General features: G+C 39.5%; 1 protein-coding gene across 1 annotated transcript in view; it reads right to left on the bottom strand.

The window, feature by feature from the left end:
* Positions 1-18,091, bottom strand: part of SPTBN5 (spectrin beta, non-erythrocytic 5) — a 105,552-nt gene that overhangs the window by 18,116 nt on the left and 69,345 nt on the right. Inside the window, exons 42-54 of the mRNA XM_065064558.1 lie at positions 15,677-15,795; positions 14,922-15,036; positions 13,814-13,927; positions 12,116-12,237; positions 11,318-11,480; positions 9,250-9,438; positions 8,151-8,228; positions 6,598-6,770; positions 5,469-5,559; positions 4,687-4,833; positions 2,923-3,060; positions 1,944-2,200; positions 1,585-1,771 (exon numbers count right to left, since the gene is read on the bottom strand). Coding sequence (XP_064920630.1) covers positions 1,585-1,771; positions 1,944-2,200; positions 2,923-3,060; positions 4,687-4,833; positions 5,469-5,559; positions 6,598-6,770; positions 8,151-8,228; positions 9,250-9,438; positions 11,318-11,480; positions 12,116-12,237; positions 13,814-13,927; positions 14,922-15,036; positions 15,677-15,795 — 1,893 coding nt within the window. The remainder of the gene's footprint in view (positions 1-1,584; positions 1,772-1,943; positions 2,201-2,922; positions 3,061-4,686; positions 4,834-5,468; positions 5,560-6,597; positions 6,771-8,150; positions 8,229-9,249; positions 9,439-11,317; positions 11,481-12,115; positions 12,238-13,813; positions 13,928-14,921; positions 15,037-15,676; positions 15,796-18,091) is intronic.

Below are 18,091 nucleotides of genomic sequence, written 5' to 3'. Positions count from 1 at the left end.
TTTGCCTGCAAGCCAGCATCAAAAAAACCCAAAGGTGTAGAGGCCCTAGCTGCTAAAAGACTGAGAATTTAAAGCTTATATTGTAACCCTGCTTCTGGGAGAATAAGAAACAAAATGGCAGAAAGAATTGTCATTTCATTATACACTGGTATTATGGTCTATACCTCCCATTCTCACAGTTCATTGAAATATTTTGAGCCCTGGCCAATTAACACAAAGATAATTGCAGCTTAAAGCTGCATCTCCACTGTTCCTTCAGTTATCTCAAGTATTTTCTGAAATTAATTCAGCTCAAACATTCCTTTCTCCTGTGAACATAATCACTTCCCTACCACGTCAATCTGTTCATAATTTTTAGGACTAATTGCACACATAACATTTATACTTTTAATCATGATGAAGCTGTTTAATCTCAAAGTCACCAACTGCATCTTGCTTAAATACAGAATTTTTACAAATATGAGAATTACACTTAGTACTAAGAAGGTGCAAACTATTTAGAATATACCCATGGGTCTTATTCAGGAATATTCTAGAAGATGCATTTAAGAGTCTTCATTAAATTGTGAGTACACTTAGGATAAATCAACTTTTTAATAGACTTCATCTCTGTCCTAATATGTCACCTGTAGCAGTCTTGACTATTTTCCCTGGGGACATTTCAAACTTCTTGTAAGTTCAGATTTTTATTTGTAGACATGCAGATTGCACGAAATGCTTGGGCCTACTCTCTCTCTGTGTCTATATATCACACATACGCCTACTTTATAAGATATTCTGTCTTACCCAGCCCTATTGCAGATTGCACAGATTTTCCTAAGGCACTTGACCTGGTGCTTAAATGGGCTGTCATTTGCTAATATTAAACACCAATAGCTTCTGAAAACTTCTAGCAGGACTTTTTTTTTTTCTTCCACCTCATGTTTGCAAAGAGACAGTTCTCCTTATTAAAAAAACCCCAAACAATTAGGAAAGCAGCTGCTGTTTTATTGGTATTTGAGATGACAGTGTTCCAGGCACTGCTTTCTCTGATGGCCTGTCTGAATCTTGTGACACAATTCAACAGCTATCTGGAAAGCTACCACTGGAATGAAGGTCAGCTAAGGATCATTATAATATTCTGTTAACTCCCTCCAGACTAGAAAGCATTTGGGGGGAACTTTTTCCTGTGAGCAAAACCTGAGACATCTGAGCAACAAGCTTACTTGGTTCAAAGCATTTTGTTAGGACATCTGTTGCCCAAAGAAGCTATGACAGCATGCACAACAGTTTGCAAAATATATTTTATAGTGAAAAGGCCAGGTTTTGAACTCACTTCAAAGAAAGAGCCAATGTGTCCACAGAAAAGCATATGGTCTGCTACCTACACCACTGCAATGATAAGCAGCGTGGAATCCCATGTGTTGCCAAGTCATGGACATATCCTTCAAAAAATGTCATTATTATCAGGAAGGGTGAAAGTAATCCCTGGCATCATGAATCCTGTTATTCAAAGCACAGTAGATGAAGTTTGCCAGAGACAAAGTGAATTCTGTGTTCTCTCTTTGATTCTAAAGATGGAGAATGGTTCTCACACGACATTACCTGGTGCTTTTCTTGTAGACTCTGAACAGCTGCCAGGGAATGGCCATAATCCCTGGAGGAAGCCATGGGGAGCTTCTCATGAACCCAAGCCAATTCCTCATCAATATCTCGGAAGAATTGGAATTGAAGTCTGCTTGCCTCCAGACTCCCACGTCTCTCCTGCAAAGGGTCACGTAGACTTTTGTATCTGTAGGTTTTAAAGAGAATCAAGTGAGGAACACAGATTAATAAGGGATGAATGCAAAACATTGTTTTCAGGATGATGTAGAACAGGAAAGAAAAAAAAAATGCCTGATAAAATAAAAAGCCTGATAAAAATAGGAAAAAGATGACAGGAGACAGGCCATGCGTTCTCAAACCTCTGCACCAGTTGATCCACTCTCTCTTCTAGTTCATCAGCAAGGAAATGCTTTTCCTTTTGGAACTGCTGAGCTGTGACCACAAGCTCTTGCAGCCGGTCCCTATGACCAGCAATATCTTCCTCCAGTTCTTCTTGTTTCTTCAGATGGCTGTTCAAAACCACCAGATCATTGTTGCTATATGGTGCTTTCAACTCATTTTCCACATCTTCCAACCATTTCTCCATATCCTCTACACTTCGCTGAAAATGAAGGCCCTGAGGATAAGTGGGAAGAAAATAAAAGATCTTTTAAACATTTAGGACAGACAACATGATATAAAAGTTTGGCCACTTTCAGTACGAATTACACACAAACACAGAAAAACTTCCCAGTGCTCAGTGAACAATTCCCAGACATGATGGTGGTCCACATGAAGAAGATAATTCTGTCAGAGTGAATGCAAGAATAGATACAGAGAACATCAAGAGCTAATCTTACTTCTGCTGCACAAATATCAATAGTGAACACAGTACCTTAAAAAGAAGCCATTTAAAGGAAGAGCTCTATTTTATACCCACAGAGCGTCTGATAGACCATGCAAAACTCACAGTCATGAGAAGTCACGTGTCTGGAGCTAGAAGAATGAAAAGCAGCTGTGGGTTTATTTCTCATTGTGTTGGAGAACAGATGCCATTGGGACAGATGCAGAGAGTTGACATTTTCTCTCAGTATCAATCTCTGGAATCCTGATCTAAACCAGCAGCAGAAAGCAGAAGGGAATACAGCCTACAAATCCTTTTCCCTCCATAAGGATCTCCAGTTTTCCCAGCACTTCCATTCAATCAGTCCACAATTAGTAGTTTCTTTGCTCTAATGGTCTTGAGGAATCAGGTTTGATTGTATCAAATGACACGCTCGTAGATGAGACGTGTAGGAAGGCAGCTGTGCTGTCTCTGGAAATGACACCGAGACCCAGCCACTGGCCTCCCTGCATTACCTTATAAGCATCCTGCAGCTTGGCCTGTTTATCTTGGCAACTTGCTAGCAGTTCCTCCCATAGCTCTTCCATTTCTTGTAGTCTGGACTGAATGGCTTCAGGGGCATAGTGCTTCTCACGGAGCATCTTCTCCCCTTCCTATAGCAGAGAGAACAGTTAAAGCTTTCTTCCTTTGCTGAATGCACCAGAACATACTCCTTTTGCCTTTGTAAACAGAGTTTACTGGCACTGATGGGCTGGCTGCAGCCTTCACTTACTGACATAACAGACAGAAGAACAGATCTGCAGAAGGAAAAACAGATAAAAGCAAAATACTTACTGAAACTAGCACAGAGATTGATTTTCCTGTTTTTTTTCTGGCCTCTAAAGTTACTTGAAATGCTAGAAGGCAGTATTAGAAGACAAAGAGTGAAGAGAATTTTCATTACACAACAGCTACATGGCCTGAAAGCTGGCAGGGAGCCTAATTTGCAAGCACTCAGTTTTTTCTATCATGTCCCACATTCTGTGATCATTGTTTGAGATTGCCCAGCCACCTGTCCTTTTCTATTCCCTTCTTTGCATGTTAAGAGAGAACTATCTCCTGCAAGTGGACCACTGTGTGCAATAATAAAACCACTTTTAACCATGTACCATTGTACCACTGTATTATGCAATAAAAGTCTACCTGCATTTCTATTCCCTGAGTGGCAGATGCTTAACAGGTTGGCAGAAGAAGAAGAGGTGGAGGTGGCACAGCAAGACCTCCATCAAGTAGAAGAGTCTCTAGGCATAACCTTAAGCTGGGACCGAGTTTGCTTTAGAATGTTAAATTGAGCTATTTCTACATTTTGCAATGAGGAAGAGGAGGCACAGCAAGAGAAAGATGCTATACCAGGACAGCAAATGTTAATTTTCTTCTAAAGAATGACCACTAAGGTTATTCCCAACCAAAAAGACAGGTTATCAAGAAATAATGTGAAAGAGATTGTGCAAACAACTCTTTAAAAACAGATTAGAGAGAACTGTAACTCCACCCTTTAACATCCCTGTTGTGCCTACACACAGGCGGGTTAAAAGTCTTGGTTGTTTTGTTTTGTTTTGTTTTAAAAAGGGGAACTTTACAATACTGGATGCAGGTGAGTCTGAACTAGGAATCTACTTTTAATGCTCAGTTATCTATTGCAAAATACAGCTATAAGCACTGTGCTGAAAATAAGGTTAATAAACATGTAACAGTCTGTCCTTCCAAACTCATCATCTGATCACAGCTTCTGCCAAGCATCTGACAAAGCTTGTCAGAGTTCCCTCATATCTCTCCTACTAGCATGTCTCTGCAAAGGCAACAGTTGAAAACTCTTCTCGATCCTTTTTGTTAGACACAGCTTATCTGACTTGTTGAAGCTGTACATCCAATCAGCTAGGTTCTCTGCTGGAAAGAAACAGGCATCCCCCTAAAGTGGCATCACCACAGAGAAGAAGTCCCTAAAGTCAGCTGACTGAATCTTTAATTGAAAGCACCTATCTCTTTCCATTGCATGTACAGTGAATATAGATAGCAAGCTCACACTAGACAATAAGAAAGAAGTTGAAAGAAACCAATGGTGACAGAAAGTTCTTGATGGACACAGAAAGAATAAGCTTCCCAGTCCTCTTAGAGACAGCATGAATGATATCAGCGAGGGGACAGTTATTCCCCCTCACTTGAGATCACTGTAATTTAAACTGTCTGCAGAGTCTTTCATGCCAGTTGCCCCCCCTTGCCATCAACCCCACTTCTCTCACAGATTTGATGGAGTCCAGGCAGTTTCTATTGGCCATGATCTCTGCTTGGAAAGTCTGGTGCTTCTGCAGTTTGGTCTGCAGATTGCTTGGATCCTTCCAGCTATCATCCTGGGCAATGCTATTCTTCTCATTGATCCAGGCAGCCACCTTTGGGCAGAAAAGAACAAAAGCAGACAAAACCTCAGCTCTGACCTGCCAGGCTCTCCTCTAACGTGTATAAAACATGAAACTATTGAGTGAGGATACAAATGAGTTGTCCTTCTGAGGTTCTGCTTCCCTAAGCTTCTCCTGTCTTTCATCATGAAGTCACCTCTATATCTCTGTTTGCCAGCACTGTTTCCAGGAAAGGTGGCTGTCTCCATCAGATATTCCATGAACAGTGAGAAAGTGTGTGGGCATGTGTGTGCATGTACACACATGTGTATGGGGGAGAAAGGGCAAGTATCTCCCTATTTATAACCCACTGTCAGTATCTCACAAGAAAAGAACTCATTTGTCTCTTTCTATGAATTTTAAAAGGGTGGCACATGCCCTTTTCATACATTTGTTTCTTCTGCATTTTACTGGCATCCAAACAGATCTTTCTTCTGGTGACTGGAGGGAAGCTGTGACTTGGAAGCTGAAAAATATCCTTTCACTCTTATCCTCATCTTTCCCAATATCATCTCATTCCAGATTCAGTTCCTTGATTTTTCTCACAGCAAATACCTTTGGGGGTTCAGATCTACTCAGAGCAGCAAGTTTTAAGAAACCAGAATACAATGAAACCTGTGTAATTGTACCTCAAAGGAATTCCTCAGCAACTTCTGTAGAAGCCTTGATTCCTCTAGCAGACGTCTGCGAGCAGCAGTATTCTCCAGCAGTTTCTCTTTTCTGAGATGAAGATAGAAGTGTGAGGTAAAAGCTACAGAGTGAATTACATAGGATAAGTGTTTTCAATCTCTAAAACACGTGCAATCTCTCTAGGATAGAACTGCGCATAATATGCAGGCTCTCATGGACTGTCAGAGAAGATGCTCAGGACACTATAGGGAAGATGACTAGCAGATAGGTATGTCTAAAGTACACACAAATTCTGTATATATGATAGCTGTTTCTAGGAATCACCATTATTGCCTTTCAGAGTACAAGAGAACAAAAACTCAGCATGTTTCTCCTATGGAAAGCTTGTGAGTATGGTGGTATTTGCCACAGAAAAACCATCCTGTCACCATCCTGTCACCTTCTTTCCAAATGTGGACCTGCAGCACTTTATTTGTGTTAACACAGGCATGAGATAGTTTGATCATATTAATAAATTTATATGCTCACTTTAATCATAAGGAACTCCAGTTTATCTTTGTAAGGGATCTCCAATCTCTCTTTATTAATTTTATGTCTATCTTTTCATCTGCCATAGCATTGAACACAAATGCTTCTACTGTCATCACTTGTTTAAGATGAACAATATGCAACATGCTGGGAGAAATTAAGTAATTCACATAAAAGGGCAAAATCTGGTCAGAAAAATTGCAAAAACCCTAATAGATAATTTGTGCAGGGCTTTAAGATCAATCCCATTAGAGCAGTGAAAAAGCAGTTGTGTAGCAAATGACCTTTCTTGACGGTATTTCATGATAATTAAGTATCTAAAGGCACAAAAGGCCTCTATCTCTTGTTTGCAGCACTGTCCCTAACAAACTGTTTTTTTCTGAATCTCACTCCCTCTACACTTAACTATATTTTGGAAACCTCCTAATGAAATATTGATTAGACTCAGGTCAATTTGGCAAGACCAAAGTGCAAGGCACAAAACTGAGTAAATGCAAATCAGGTTATGGTTCTCCTAAAACATTTAAAGACATTAGTCACATGGGGAGAGTCTCATTGCAAAAGAGAAGGGTGGCTGACATGGGAAGGGTTTGATTTCACCTCCTCAGAACAGCCTGGCATCTGTTGGTGATGTTGTCCGAGTCATAATGCTTGTTCTGAGTTAGCTGCTGAGCAAATGAAGCCATCTCATCAATTTTCTCCATCTGAGCTTCCAGGGCTTTTTCAAACTGTGCGTGCTTCCGCTGTAGGCTCTCCACACTAGACACTGAGTCCTGGATAGAATTCAACAAAGGGGAGCTGCTTTCAGGCAGTTTTTCCATCCAAAACTCTGATAATCCAGAAGCTAAATGGCATTTACCCACATTCGCAAGATGTCAAGAAAATTTGTCTTTGAAATTTATTGGCATTGAATTTGAGACTTGGGGCCTAAATATTGATCTATGCGTGGCCTAAGGCCATTATTTCAGGGTCAAGACTGAAGTAACTGCTGGATGTTTAGCTTCTCCTGCATATATCACTTCTCAAGAGATAAAGCATCAGCTCCTAACTGTAAATCAATCTTAAGATAGATGTTATTTTGGAAGAAAATGTGAGATGCCAAAGTGAGATCAGAGTTAAGTGAACAAATCTGTCACAGAAAGAGATTAAAATTAGAGCTTTGGTTTCAACCCATGGAATTTGGAAGAGCTCAGATCCCAATTTGAATTTGAGGACTGCAGTCTGAAATTAAAGTTTATCTGGAGAAAAAACAGAGAATTTGACTTCCTGTAACTTTCGTGAATCCCAAGCTTAATGACTCAGAGTTCTCTTTTCAGCACCCTTCTGCACTTTTAATTTTAGAATCAGTGGTGTCAAAACATTACCACAATAAACTGTGTTTTCCCACTATTCTGAAGGAAGTAATAAAGCATCAAATGGGTGAGAAATAAATCTAAACTTCTGGGTGCTTAAATAAGTTATTGGAAGGAAAAATACAGAGCATTTTCTGCACATTGCTGAGTTAAATATGACTGGAAGATGGGTGGCTCCTTCTAAGTCAGATACAGTTCAATGGAGGGGCTGTAAATACACACTTCCAGGCTGAAAACTACAGACATAGACACCAGCCACTAGCATTACATGTTTTTCACAGCATTTGTACAAATTATGTCTACACCGAACTCTGGGATGTAATTGTAGTTCCATCAGAGAAAAATATTTTGATAGCAGTACCTCTACAAGGTGCAGAGTAAGTTAAGCATCAGAACGTGTATCCAGCATCCTGCATAGCTTTTGCAACCCATGCATCGGTCTGTGGTGTCAGTTATTGCAGTGTTACTGGTACCTGAGGTAGGCAATTTAAAACTACCCTGCGTACTTCAGCAGTGACAGCAGTGGTGACTTGCACACCGGAGGTAAATGTATCAATATTTGGGTCTCATTTTCCTGCAATAATCAGAGTAGCTGGACTGTTTCATTACTCTTGGGGCTGAGAATCCTATCTTGTGTAAAGTATCAAGAAAAAAAATCTGATCCTGAACTGCCAACAAGACAGAGCAGTAAATTCAGAAGGAGAAAGATCACAGGAAGGTTCAGGGCGCATCATCATACTTCACAGCTCCCTTTTCTCCGCAACGATTACAGAGAAAATCGTAATTTCTCGAAGCACCTACCCCTAAGTCCTCATTGGCTAGGAAAGCCTCTTTGCTGCTGAGCCAGCTCTCAGTCTGTTCCACGTAGCCATAGAATTTCTGCATAGAGAAGAAAAAGCAGTCATAAACATGGTGTAAAACAGAGGACAACCTGACTTTGGCAGAATACACTGAAAAAAAACCAAACTTCAGGGCTATTCCAAATATTAACTACATAGCACTGGATGGCAATAAGCATTACATGCATTACATGCTACAAAATCCACATGCATAACAATTATTGTTGCAACTTTCTCCTTTATAATATGATGTATTTTTCTAAGACATAGGATACAATACAAGTACTTGTAGCTTGTTTGCTGATAGTGTATAGAGTGCTTTGTAATGTAACTGGCCAATAAAAAGGACAGTAACATGGCCTGAAATAAGTAGAATGTAATACATAAAGAAGCATTAAAGCAGCCTTTACCATGTGGTTTAAGTCCTTCTACACGTGAAGCTTTTTAGATGGGACTAGTAGCACCAGCTGTTATTTAAGGTATTTGACATTTGCCATTGTAAAATCTACATTTCAGTTATTTCTAACTCTTGCCGACAAGCCATTTGAGCAGAATTTTTGTAAGTGATATGACTGTGGCAGGGAAGTATTTCTAGAAAACTGCAGCTAAACCATTTATTGTCTTAGAAAAAAGCAGGGAAAAAAACAGTATTCTGTTCATGCTAAATTTTTCTTCAGATTTTTTTTTAAATACCTGCCTGCCTTCATGTTCTTTTGGGGACGTTATTAAATTGGGTAGCGTGGTGTTACGTTTTAAGTATGTGCCTTTGCCAGCTGCATGAGAGTTAGACCAAATTTTGCTAAGTTTTATAGCCTTTAAAAGACCTATGAGCACATATTCCACAAAAATTTCTTTGACTTTTAAAGATACAATTTCTAGAAGTCCTGCCACCACTGAATGTGCTTGGCCCTTAGCATGCCTTCTGGAAACCTACGAAGTATAAATTAAATACTGGGTACTATTAGCATATCTTTCATGATACCATTTTATACATTTGCTGTTTATTCTGAGGAAAGTTGTCAGTGGCATGTGCATTCTTTGTCAAATGTCTTTTTACTCACCTGTAAATCTTGTGCCTGAAGCAGTTTTATATATTGCTCCTGCCACACTTGGACCAATTCAGACCAGGCTTTCTGTAGTCTGGAGAGGGACTGGTGAATCTCAGAGGATGCGTAATGACCAGAATTGGCAAGTTCTTGACCATAGTTACTGAGAGAGTTGAATCTTTCCACTCGTGCTTCAATCTCCTCCTAAAATACATTACTAATGTTGATGTCAAGGGTTTAAAAAATGCCAGTTATTCAGAATACAAGCCTTAAGGGGAAGAATATAGGCTGTAACTTTCCAACACTAATATTTGTATGGAAAATCAATCATCTTTGAGCTACCTTACTGAAAAAACATAGAACTGCCTAAGAGAAAATAAATGTGGACCATAAACGACTTTATTACTATAGGAACAACTGGTCTCCTACAAATAAAAATTGTGATTAAATTAGAAACAGATTAGAAAATGCTTAGATACAAATGAACACAGTTTTGTACATTCATAATACTGTATCCCCTACATCAGAGGTAGTTCTCATAAGAAACAGTGCCTAGAACATTTCCTCTCGTGCCAAATAAGCTGGCATCAGATTATTACAGTGAAGACAAGTTTTTACTTTATTTTGTGGTGTTAAAATTAAATACATTTAACTTTTTCACCTGGTATGAGGAATGAGTTACACTTATATACTGAATCCTAAAGGTGAAAGCATTATAAGCAACTATGACCCCTGCAAACTGAATGTGGCATCCCTAATGTAAACAATTTGAAAATAAAAATAATCATACCCTGAAACAATACCATGTATTAACTCATAAACCACCTTAAAACCATGGCATATACTATTAAATGTCTGAAATTAGAACTGCTGTTCTTAGGACTTTTTTGGGGGTGGTGTTGCCCAGTCATAAATAACACAGCTGTAAGATAGCCATTCTATTTTTTTAAATTCAGATTAACATCTTGTGTTCAACTGTAGTCTCTCCTAAGGACTTTGGTTTGAGCCACTAACCTGAATGAAAAAACAGTCCTTCATTTTTCTTGTCTTGCCTATAATTTAAGTTTTGTCAGCCCAATACAAATGAACATATTGCCTGGCTTCCTCATTGTTTTTGTGTGACTATCTCCTTGGAGCCCTTGGAGTTCCTTCACTAACAGATGTTAAAGCCTTAGATCTTGTTACTGTCTAAATTTGGAGTACACTATGTCAGCAGTTTGGGATATTTTTGTTGTGTCAAAGAATTATTAGCAAAAACATTGTTAAGTCTGTGATATGAGAGAACTTTGTTAAAATAGAAGACTCTCAAAAAGTAGGGGAGTTCAGGTACTTCATACTAAATTCAAGTCTAGAAAATCAATCAGAATCTACAAATGGTTTACACTAATAATGAGGCCCACAAAGCACTGAATATTAGTCATGATTCTGGGAACATGATTTTTAGAAATGCAACGTAACTGCAAAGAAAAGGTAAAAAAACAGCTGAAAGATAGCTATGATGCTTGGGGAAAAGTAAAATGTATGGTTAATTAACAATGTCACTTCTTTTAGAAAATCCACCAAAAATATTAGCCAAACTAGCCAACATAAGATTGTGTGGTAATTAGTACTGAGATGTGAAGTGTTTCAGAACTGAATGCATAGTACCATCCAATGGTAATATACTGCCCTGTGTGAAATAAACTGCTGGTTTCATTTTTCTCTCAGGAAAATGGAGTCTGCATGACAAAATCTAACCCAAAGCTAGAATTAACTGGCATTAACTTTTTGGTAGTCCAAATAAAGAGATCAGCAGTGAGCATGTTTTGATACTGGACCAGCTTTTTACCCACAGGGCTGGACAGCAGTACAGGTGAGGGCTAATGGGGCTTTCTGAGACTTTTGCAGAGACATAACCTGCCAAACAGCCCATGGGATAGAGCTCTGTCAATAAGTAGGTGACCTCTGTCCCTAGCCTGTTACTGTAAACAGTCTTTTCACCACGTTATTGACAGGTACATGCAGCAAAATTATCCTCTGCAGCAATTAACTCCAATGGGAAAGATTCCCACTATGTTCAGTCAGAAGCAATAATGATACTTGCCTTTCTCTCCTGGTGCTCCTCAATCATGCTTTCCGCTTCATTTGCACTTTTAGGAAGCCCCCCTGTTTCCATTAAGCCTCTGATGTTCTGGGTCCAATCTAGCATCTCCTTCATCTCCAAGTTAAACTTCTGCAGCTGATACGAGGCTGCCAGTTTCTCCTTCCTGCCACACAATGTGCAGTTCAGCATTACCCAACACAGAATTATCTAGTTGCTTCTCCCTCCCCATTTGCAAAGGAAGGTATCCAAGGAGAAGCCAAGTGAAGTGAATTCAAGCCTCCTAGCTTTCCCTCACACGTCCTAACAGTCCTCTTGTTAAACCAAAATCACAGAAGATGCACACTGCCTTGGAGACATGCTTACCTTATTTTCTACATCAGTTCATTAGGACAAGAAAGGTGAAAAAGCCTTCATAGCTCTTGCTTCCAGAAATGATTATAGCTCAGCCTTTCTTGTTTTGCAAAGATTCAAGAAAAAAAAAATCTTCTAGAACCATCCAAATGTAAGTCTTTCACAAAGACTTCATGATAGATTTAATCTGATAGCCTAGAGGCATATTAGTAACATTTTTTAGTGGGATAAGCCACAAACTCATCATATTAGTTTTCCCAAAGTCACATTAGTGGAACTTTTCTTGTACCAAGTCACACTTGTTCCAATGCAGGTGGCTTAGCTGCCTGCATAAACTTCATAAAGGATCCTCAAAAACTATCAAAAGGTCCCCGGCAAATAGATTTGAGGCCCTAGGGAGCAGCTTTGCTCCTGCTGAGAAATATTCACACCACTAGAAGTCTTTACCTTTGTTTGGCCTGTCCCTGGAGTCGTAGCCAGTTGTTTTTCATCTCCTGTTGCTTCATAGTCAGTTTTTCATTTATGGATGGATTCCTTGTCGAAAGGCGGAAAGATTCCAATTCCAATGGCTACGAAGAGATTTATAGTGGGGTGAATTTGTGCCAAATGTTATATATTTGCTCCTAAGTTTGCCTTTCAGGAAAAGTAGTTCATTTTAAGATCCCAGTTTTCAAAAGCAGGTACTTAAATTACATAACCAAAATACAAAACCCGACTCGTTATATGCACAAAATATACATATGCATTTGTGAGCAATCATCCATGTGAAGAAAGAGACGTGTGTGTTGCTTCACATGCACAAATGTTAATTTACAAATAAAAATTGTTTGGCAGAATAGAGACAAACATTCAGGAAAATGAAATGGTAATTATAATCTCTATTAGCTTAATCTAAATAAGGTGGGTTCAAAAGCCATGAAAATATGGCAGTACACAGAAGCAACCAGATTTGCCTTTCAGTAGAAGGCTCAAGCATTGTTTGTATCTATTTCAGCTAACAGCAGCACCAAAACACTACTTTCAGTGTAGACTTCTAGTTGATGCTGTTTTCCTTAATGCAGCCTGATAAAGAGTAATGAAAGTTCACCAACCCAGGTTTAAAGTTGGCATCTTCCTTGTAAAACTCCATCAAATGAAGAAGAAAATGAAGAATTTTAATTGTGCAGAAAGAAGAATATGCCAGGCTGGTTTTAATCCATTAGAAAAGTACAGACATTATACTTTGTACATGGTATTTGTGGCAGCATAAAAAAACCCACCAAACCTTGCTCATCTTTCTGTTTCCATGCAGCTTTCCCCCATACAGCCTTGCTAACGCTATCTGTGGAATGCTGACTAGTAATCACCCACATTTCATATGAGAATTAGCTAACGAAGTCACAATGTGTGGAGGTGTCACACATATTGTCATCCTTTGCATACTATCGTGAAGAAAAATTTAAAGAAAGTTTGCAAAAATATTTTCTGCATGAAAAGGCTTAACACTCTGGCCAACAGTGAAAGCCATTAGAGGTTGTCATAGGATTTCTACTACAGCAGTTCAGCTGAAAACATTTCTTTTTATTAAAAATATGAAATTATATAGGAGTTCAGACTCATATTTAATGCTCAAGATTAGTCCTAAACGATGCAAACTGGCTGTTTTACAGAAGCCAGAGCTGATCAGGCAGGCAATTATAAGTTTTCTGGTGTTGATGTCTATGTCAGAAAACTATATGCATAGTGGGTTTCATATTTCAGTTCTAAACAGAACTAGTCATGATTTTGTTTCAAGTCAGTATAGAAACTGGGAGAAAGATGGAGACTTAAATTTGGATTCCACACTTTCCAAAAGATACAGGACAGTCTAATCTGGCTTGTAGGTGACAGCCAGAGATTCAGCCAACATCTTACAAAGGGATTTATATTCCTAGATTTGGTGCACCAAGAAGATAACATGTAACACACTAAAGCAGGATTAAGCACCACAGTATTTTACTGTGCTGCATTGCAGTGCAATTTATACTACTGAATCTGAAGAGTCATGCTGATCTTTGCACCATGTTTCCAAGAAGCAAAAGAAGCAAAAATTAACTTTTTTTCTTTTTTTTCTCCCCCCCCCCCCCCCCCCCCCCCCAGTATTCTCTATACTTCCACGCTTCTTACCTCCATTTTGGACTTAATAACACTGATTTCCCTCTCCATCTCTTCATGCCTTCGAATCAGGTTTTCCACACTTTCCACATCTTTCCCATAATCCAGTGCTTGTATCAGTACACTCTGGAGGATGCACAAATGGTGAAGATGACAAAAAGCAAATGGATCATATCTTAATTCTTTCAAATAATCTCCTTCCTCCCTTCCTTGTATTGCCATCTGAATGTTCTTATTGTCTTTTTAAATATCATCAGGGCACCTCGTTTGTACTCCTTACAGAGGTCGAACAAAAACTCACAACTATCTGAACAGTTGCAACCCTACTTAAGGTGCCTCCAGCCATTCACATATAAATCAAAGACAGGAATGGTTCACTACATTTCTCAAGCTTTCTTCTCCTTTTTTTCCTGTATACCAGAACAGCCAAATATTTCCCATTAAATTGTGGCACAGAAATTTTCAAGTGCATTTTATGAAAATAAGGAAAATAAAATTGATCCTCAGAATCCTACCGGAAATGAAAACACACACAATGAAGAAATACATTTGTGAAAGTTGTTATAAAAATTTCAAACCAACAGCCTTGTAACCTTAAGTAGTACCACTATGTCTCTGCCCACTGACTTATAGTTAAATGAGTATCATTAGCTATGTGGACGAAATAATGAGTTTTTACATAGCCTTTTTCTCTATAAATCTCAAAATTATAATCCAGGATAGGCATTTTTACCTCCATTTCCTGAACAAATAAGTTTTTTACACAGCTTTTCAAAGTTGCATATTTAATATATCTGCATTGCACAGCAGGGAGAGATAAGTAAGCTAGTGTTGAATGAAGTAGATTTGAATTTGGAAAACTAGAGGTTGCTATATTCAAGTTAAGTATAATAGATAACTCAGAAAAAGCTCTCTGGTAGCTCAGCTCACTGGCTTTTGGTGTTCAGAACTGACTTGGCTGAACACACTCTGAAGGAGATGCAAACTTGATTCATAGACAACTATTAAAGTTCACTGCTGGATACTCAGCATCTCTTTAGCAACTGGCATACCTGGGTTTAATACTGTTAGCAAAATAGAACATTCTCCCATTTCAATTAACAAAAATCTACAAACTCACCTTCTCAGTAATTCTCTCTGTGATGTCATCAATTTCTCTGATTAAGGCGTGAATCTCTAGGGCTCCCTCTAACTTCTTCCTGTATGCGTTCAGGTTACCATGGAAACTGTTCCACCTTTTATTGAAAATAATATTTTAGATATATATTTTGGAGGTCAGGACTTCCACAACCTAGTTTCATGATGGTCAGATCTAAGTAAAAAGACAGGACTTCTGAACTACCTCTTGTGTTGATCCCCACTTCCCCACAATAGGGGACACAACATAGAGATGCAGCATTATTGTGACAAGACTATCTGATTACAGCTATTCCAAGTTTTCAGGATGGCATGAGGGTTAAAAGCTAAAATGCACCAGTCTAGTTTCCTTAAAATCTCAGTAACCTTACAATCCCTGTTTTCATGCTTTTTGTTATTAGCTAGTGGGCTGTGAAGTAGCAAAACAATACGCACTTCACCAGTACGACTATGTGAACAGATGGAAGTGTCTTAGCCTCGTGGATCTAGTATGTAAAGTCCTCTGGAACAGCCTGTTTGCCTCCAAGGCTAAAAACATGACTTTGGCCCTGCTGGAATAGAAATCCTTCTGCTAACTGCTCTGAGAATCTTGAAAGGCAACTCCACTGCCTCATGTTTGGTAGTCATGATCTTAAAGAAGAAAAAATGCATTGCAATTCCTCCATTTATGCCAATTCAAGACACATAATCTTCCTTCCTTGTTTTTGCTTTACACAGAAGTCTTAAAAGCATACTCACTTCTCATTGAGCTGCTTCCGGCGCTCATATATTGTCTTTGTCTCTTCCTTGTTCTGTCTCTCCAGTTTCATGGCCAGGGCATTGATAGCCCTGATGTGAGCATCATCAACTGTTGTCTCCTGCAAAGTGAGAAAAGAAACAAAGGTATGTGTTCAAAATGCTTGTGACTGAGTTTTCCACTGAGATGTGAAAAACAACAACAGCAGCAAGAGTTTTACCTCATTACCAAACATATCAGACACATAGGGTTTACTCTACTACAACTGCTGGGGTTACCAGTCCCTGATGAGAAGACAGTAAAGGCAAGAAAGAACATTAATGACTATAGGTACAGCAATGACTATAGGTCTAGATGAGGACCCTCGGAGCTTCATTTCTAAGTCAGACATTCCAGCAGGGGCTCTGTGGTTGAAGAAACATAGGTGCAGTTGCTGGTTACCTAGGTGGCTGCTGTGGAAGAGTTGATCTGTGGCAGATTGTTCCTCTGTCAAACAGGTAGTGACTTGTGGCTCTCAGGCTTATCTTTTTTGAGATAGGCTTCTGCCCAAATGTGTCTGCTGTATTGTAGACCACAGGCTTAAAATCTGTACAGCCTTGAGAAACTTAGACAACTCATGCCATTGCGTTTTCTTCTAAAGCAAGATCGCTGCATTTTAAAAGGTATGCTAAGTTTTCCAGGCAACTTGCTTCCTATGAACATACCATAGAAAGAATAATATTTGCAGACTGCACATTCAGTCTGGACTATTTTTTTCTTTTGGAGTCTGACAGATGGCAAACACTGTGCATGGCTCCAAGATTCAAAAACACTCTCTGTTTTTCTGAGACCAATAAATCACGAGCATGGCAGGGAGACATTAATCACTGGTGTAGTAGAACCACAGCTGCAAGACGCCAGCACACTGTTAATAGAAGTATTGACTCCATTTGTATTTTATTTATGCTACATGCATACCAATGCACATGCTTCCATATGTGCTTTACTCTTACACACAGCCATAAGGCAAACAAGAGAAACCAGCAGAGAGTCAGATAGTCTTCAGAAACCCTGAAGTCTCTTCTCCTGGGAAATAACAGCAGCACAATGTAAAACATATGAGTAGAAAATACTGCAGCCATTAATGCAGGATGATAGCTCCCTACCCCAATCTCAGACTGGTCTACTGGGGAAACCTAGACTGGAGAGATGCACACTCTATGTCAGCATAAGCCCACTTCGGTTTGCATCACCCTATGAAAAATTGCATAACTAAGCATCAGCTCTGAGGGCACCACTGTCCCAGCCTTTTTCTGTAGGAGTTATGTTCAGAGTGATGCAGGAGGGGTGGCTACAAGCTGATAGTATCTAAGGCCAAAAGTTTCTCATGTCACATAAAATCTTCCCCATGCTGACTGGCACACTGGGTTATTTCTGTCTCTTTTGTCATCCTCCTTTTGGCTGGTACAACCTGTAGCAGAGTCCTTGCTCCAACCTTTAGCTCACAGTTCAGCCAGCGAGGACTGACAGGTCAATGAAGGTCTCTTCACTCATTCCCTGCTCCTGAAGCTTGAGTATTTTGGCTCTCTACCCAAATCCAGTGTTAATGCACTGTCACAAGAAATTCTGCTGGCCTTTGGAAAGGGGAGCTCAGGGTTTTCTCCCACGTGTCAGGGATATCTATACTGGTACTTTGCACAGAAAAGGATTGTCTCCTTCTCTATTAGACAACAGAAATAGATGGTAGCTGCCACAACAGGAATTGGCAACAAAATAACAGGCAAACAAAGAATAAAGTATATTAGGAGAGATCACTAGAGTAAGCCTCACAACATCCTAATATACCTCTTTCCAGACCTTCCTCACAGCTTCCAGACTAGCAAATCAGCACGGTAATCTATCCTGTGTGGCACTCAGACCTGTTAGTCCACACCTGTGGCAGTTCACACAAACAGAGAGAACAAGCGGCTGCTGCAAATGCATCCCCTCAATGGCCTCACAGCTCTCACAGTGGGAGCTGAAGCACATGACAAGGAGGTCCTTGTGGTAGAGCCTGATATCCAGCATTTCCAAGGTTTGGTGTCCAGATTAGCGCATATCACAGGGGGCAAGAGGGGCAGCTGGCACAACTCAACACCACAAAAGAGGGTCAGAGGTCTCAGCACAGAAAGGTGAACTGCACAGTTGTCTTGTCACATGGCTGCTATCCAAAGTGTAAACCATTGCTCTATTTTACTAAATGTTTGATTATTAACGTTATGATTCATGACCTACCATATGTGTTGTATAAACAAAGTCCACCAAATATATGTGCGTCATTTGGATGAAGGAATATGAGAAACCTGACTGATCCTCAGGAGGAAGGGAAGGCAGAAATAAAGGAGGGAAGTGAAGAAAGCGGTGATTTATTTTCTACAGGCTTTTTCATGGACAAGACA

Source organism: Columba livia, chromosome 5 (assembly GCF_036013475.1).
Source record: "Columba livia isolate bColLiv1 breed racing homer chromosome 5, bColLiv1.pat.W.v2, whole genome shotgun sequence".
In the NCBI taxonomy this organism is placed as follows: Eukaryota; Metazoa; Chordata; class Aves; order Columbiformes; family Columbidae; genus Columba; species Columba livia.
This window is presented reverse-complemented; position numbering and strand designations above follow the sequence as displayed.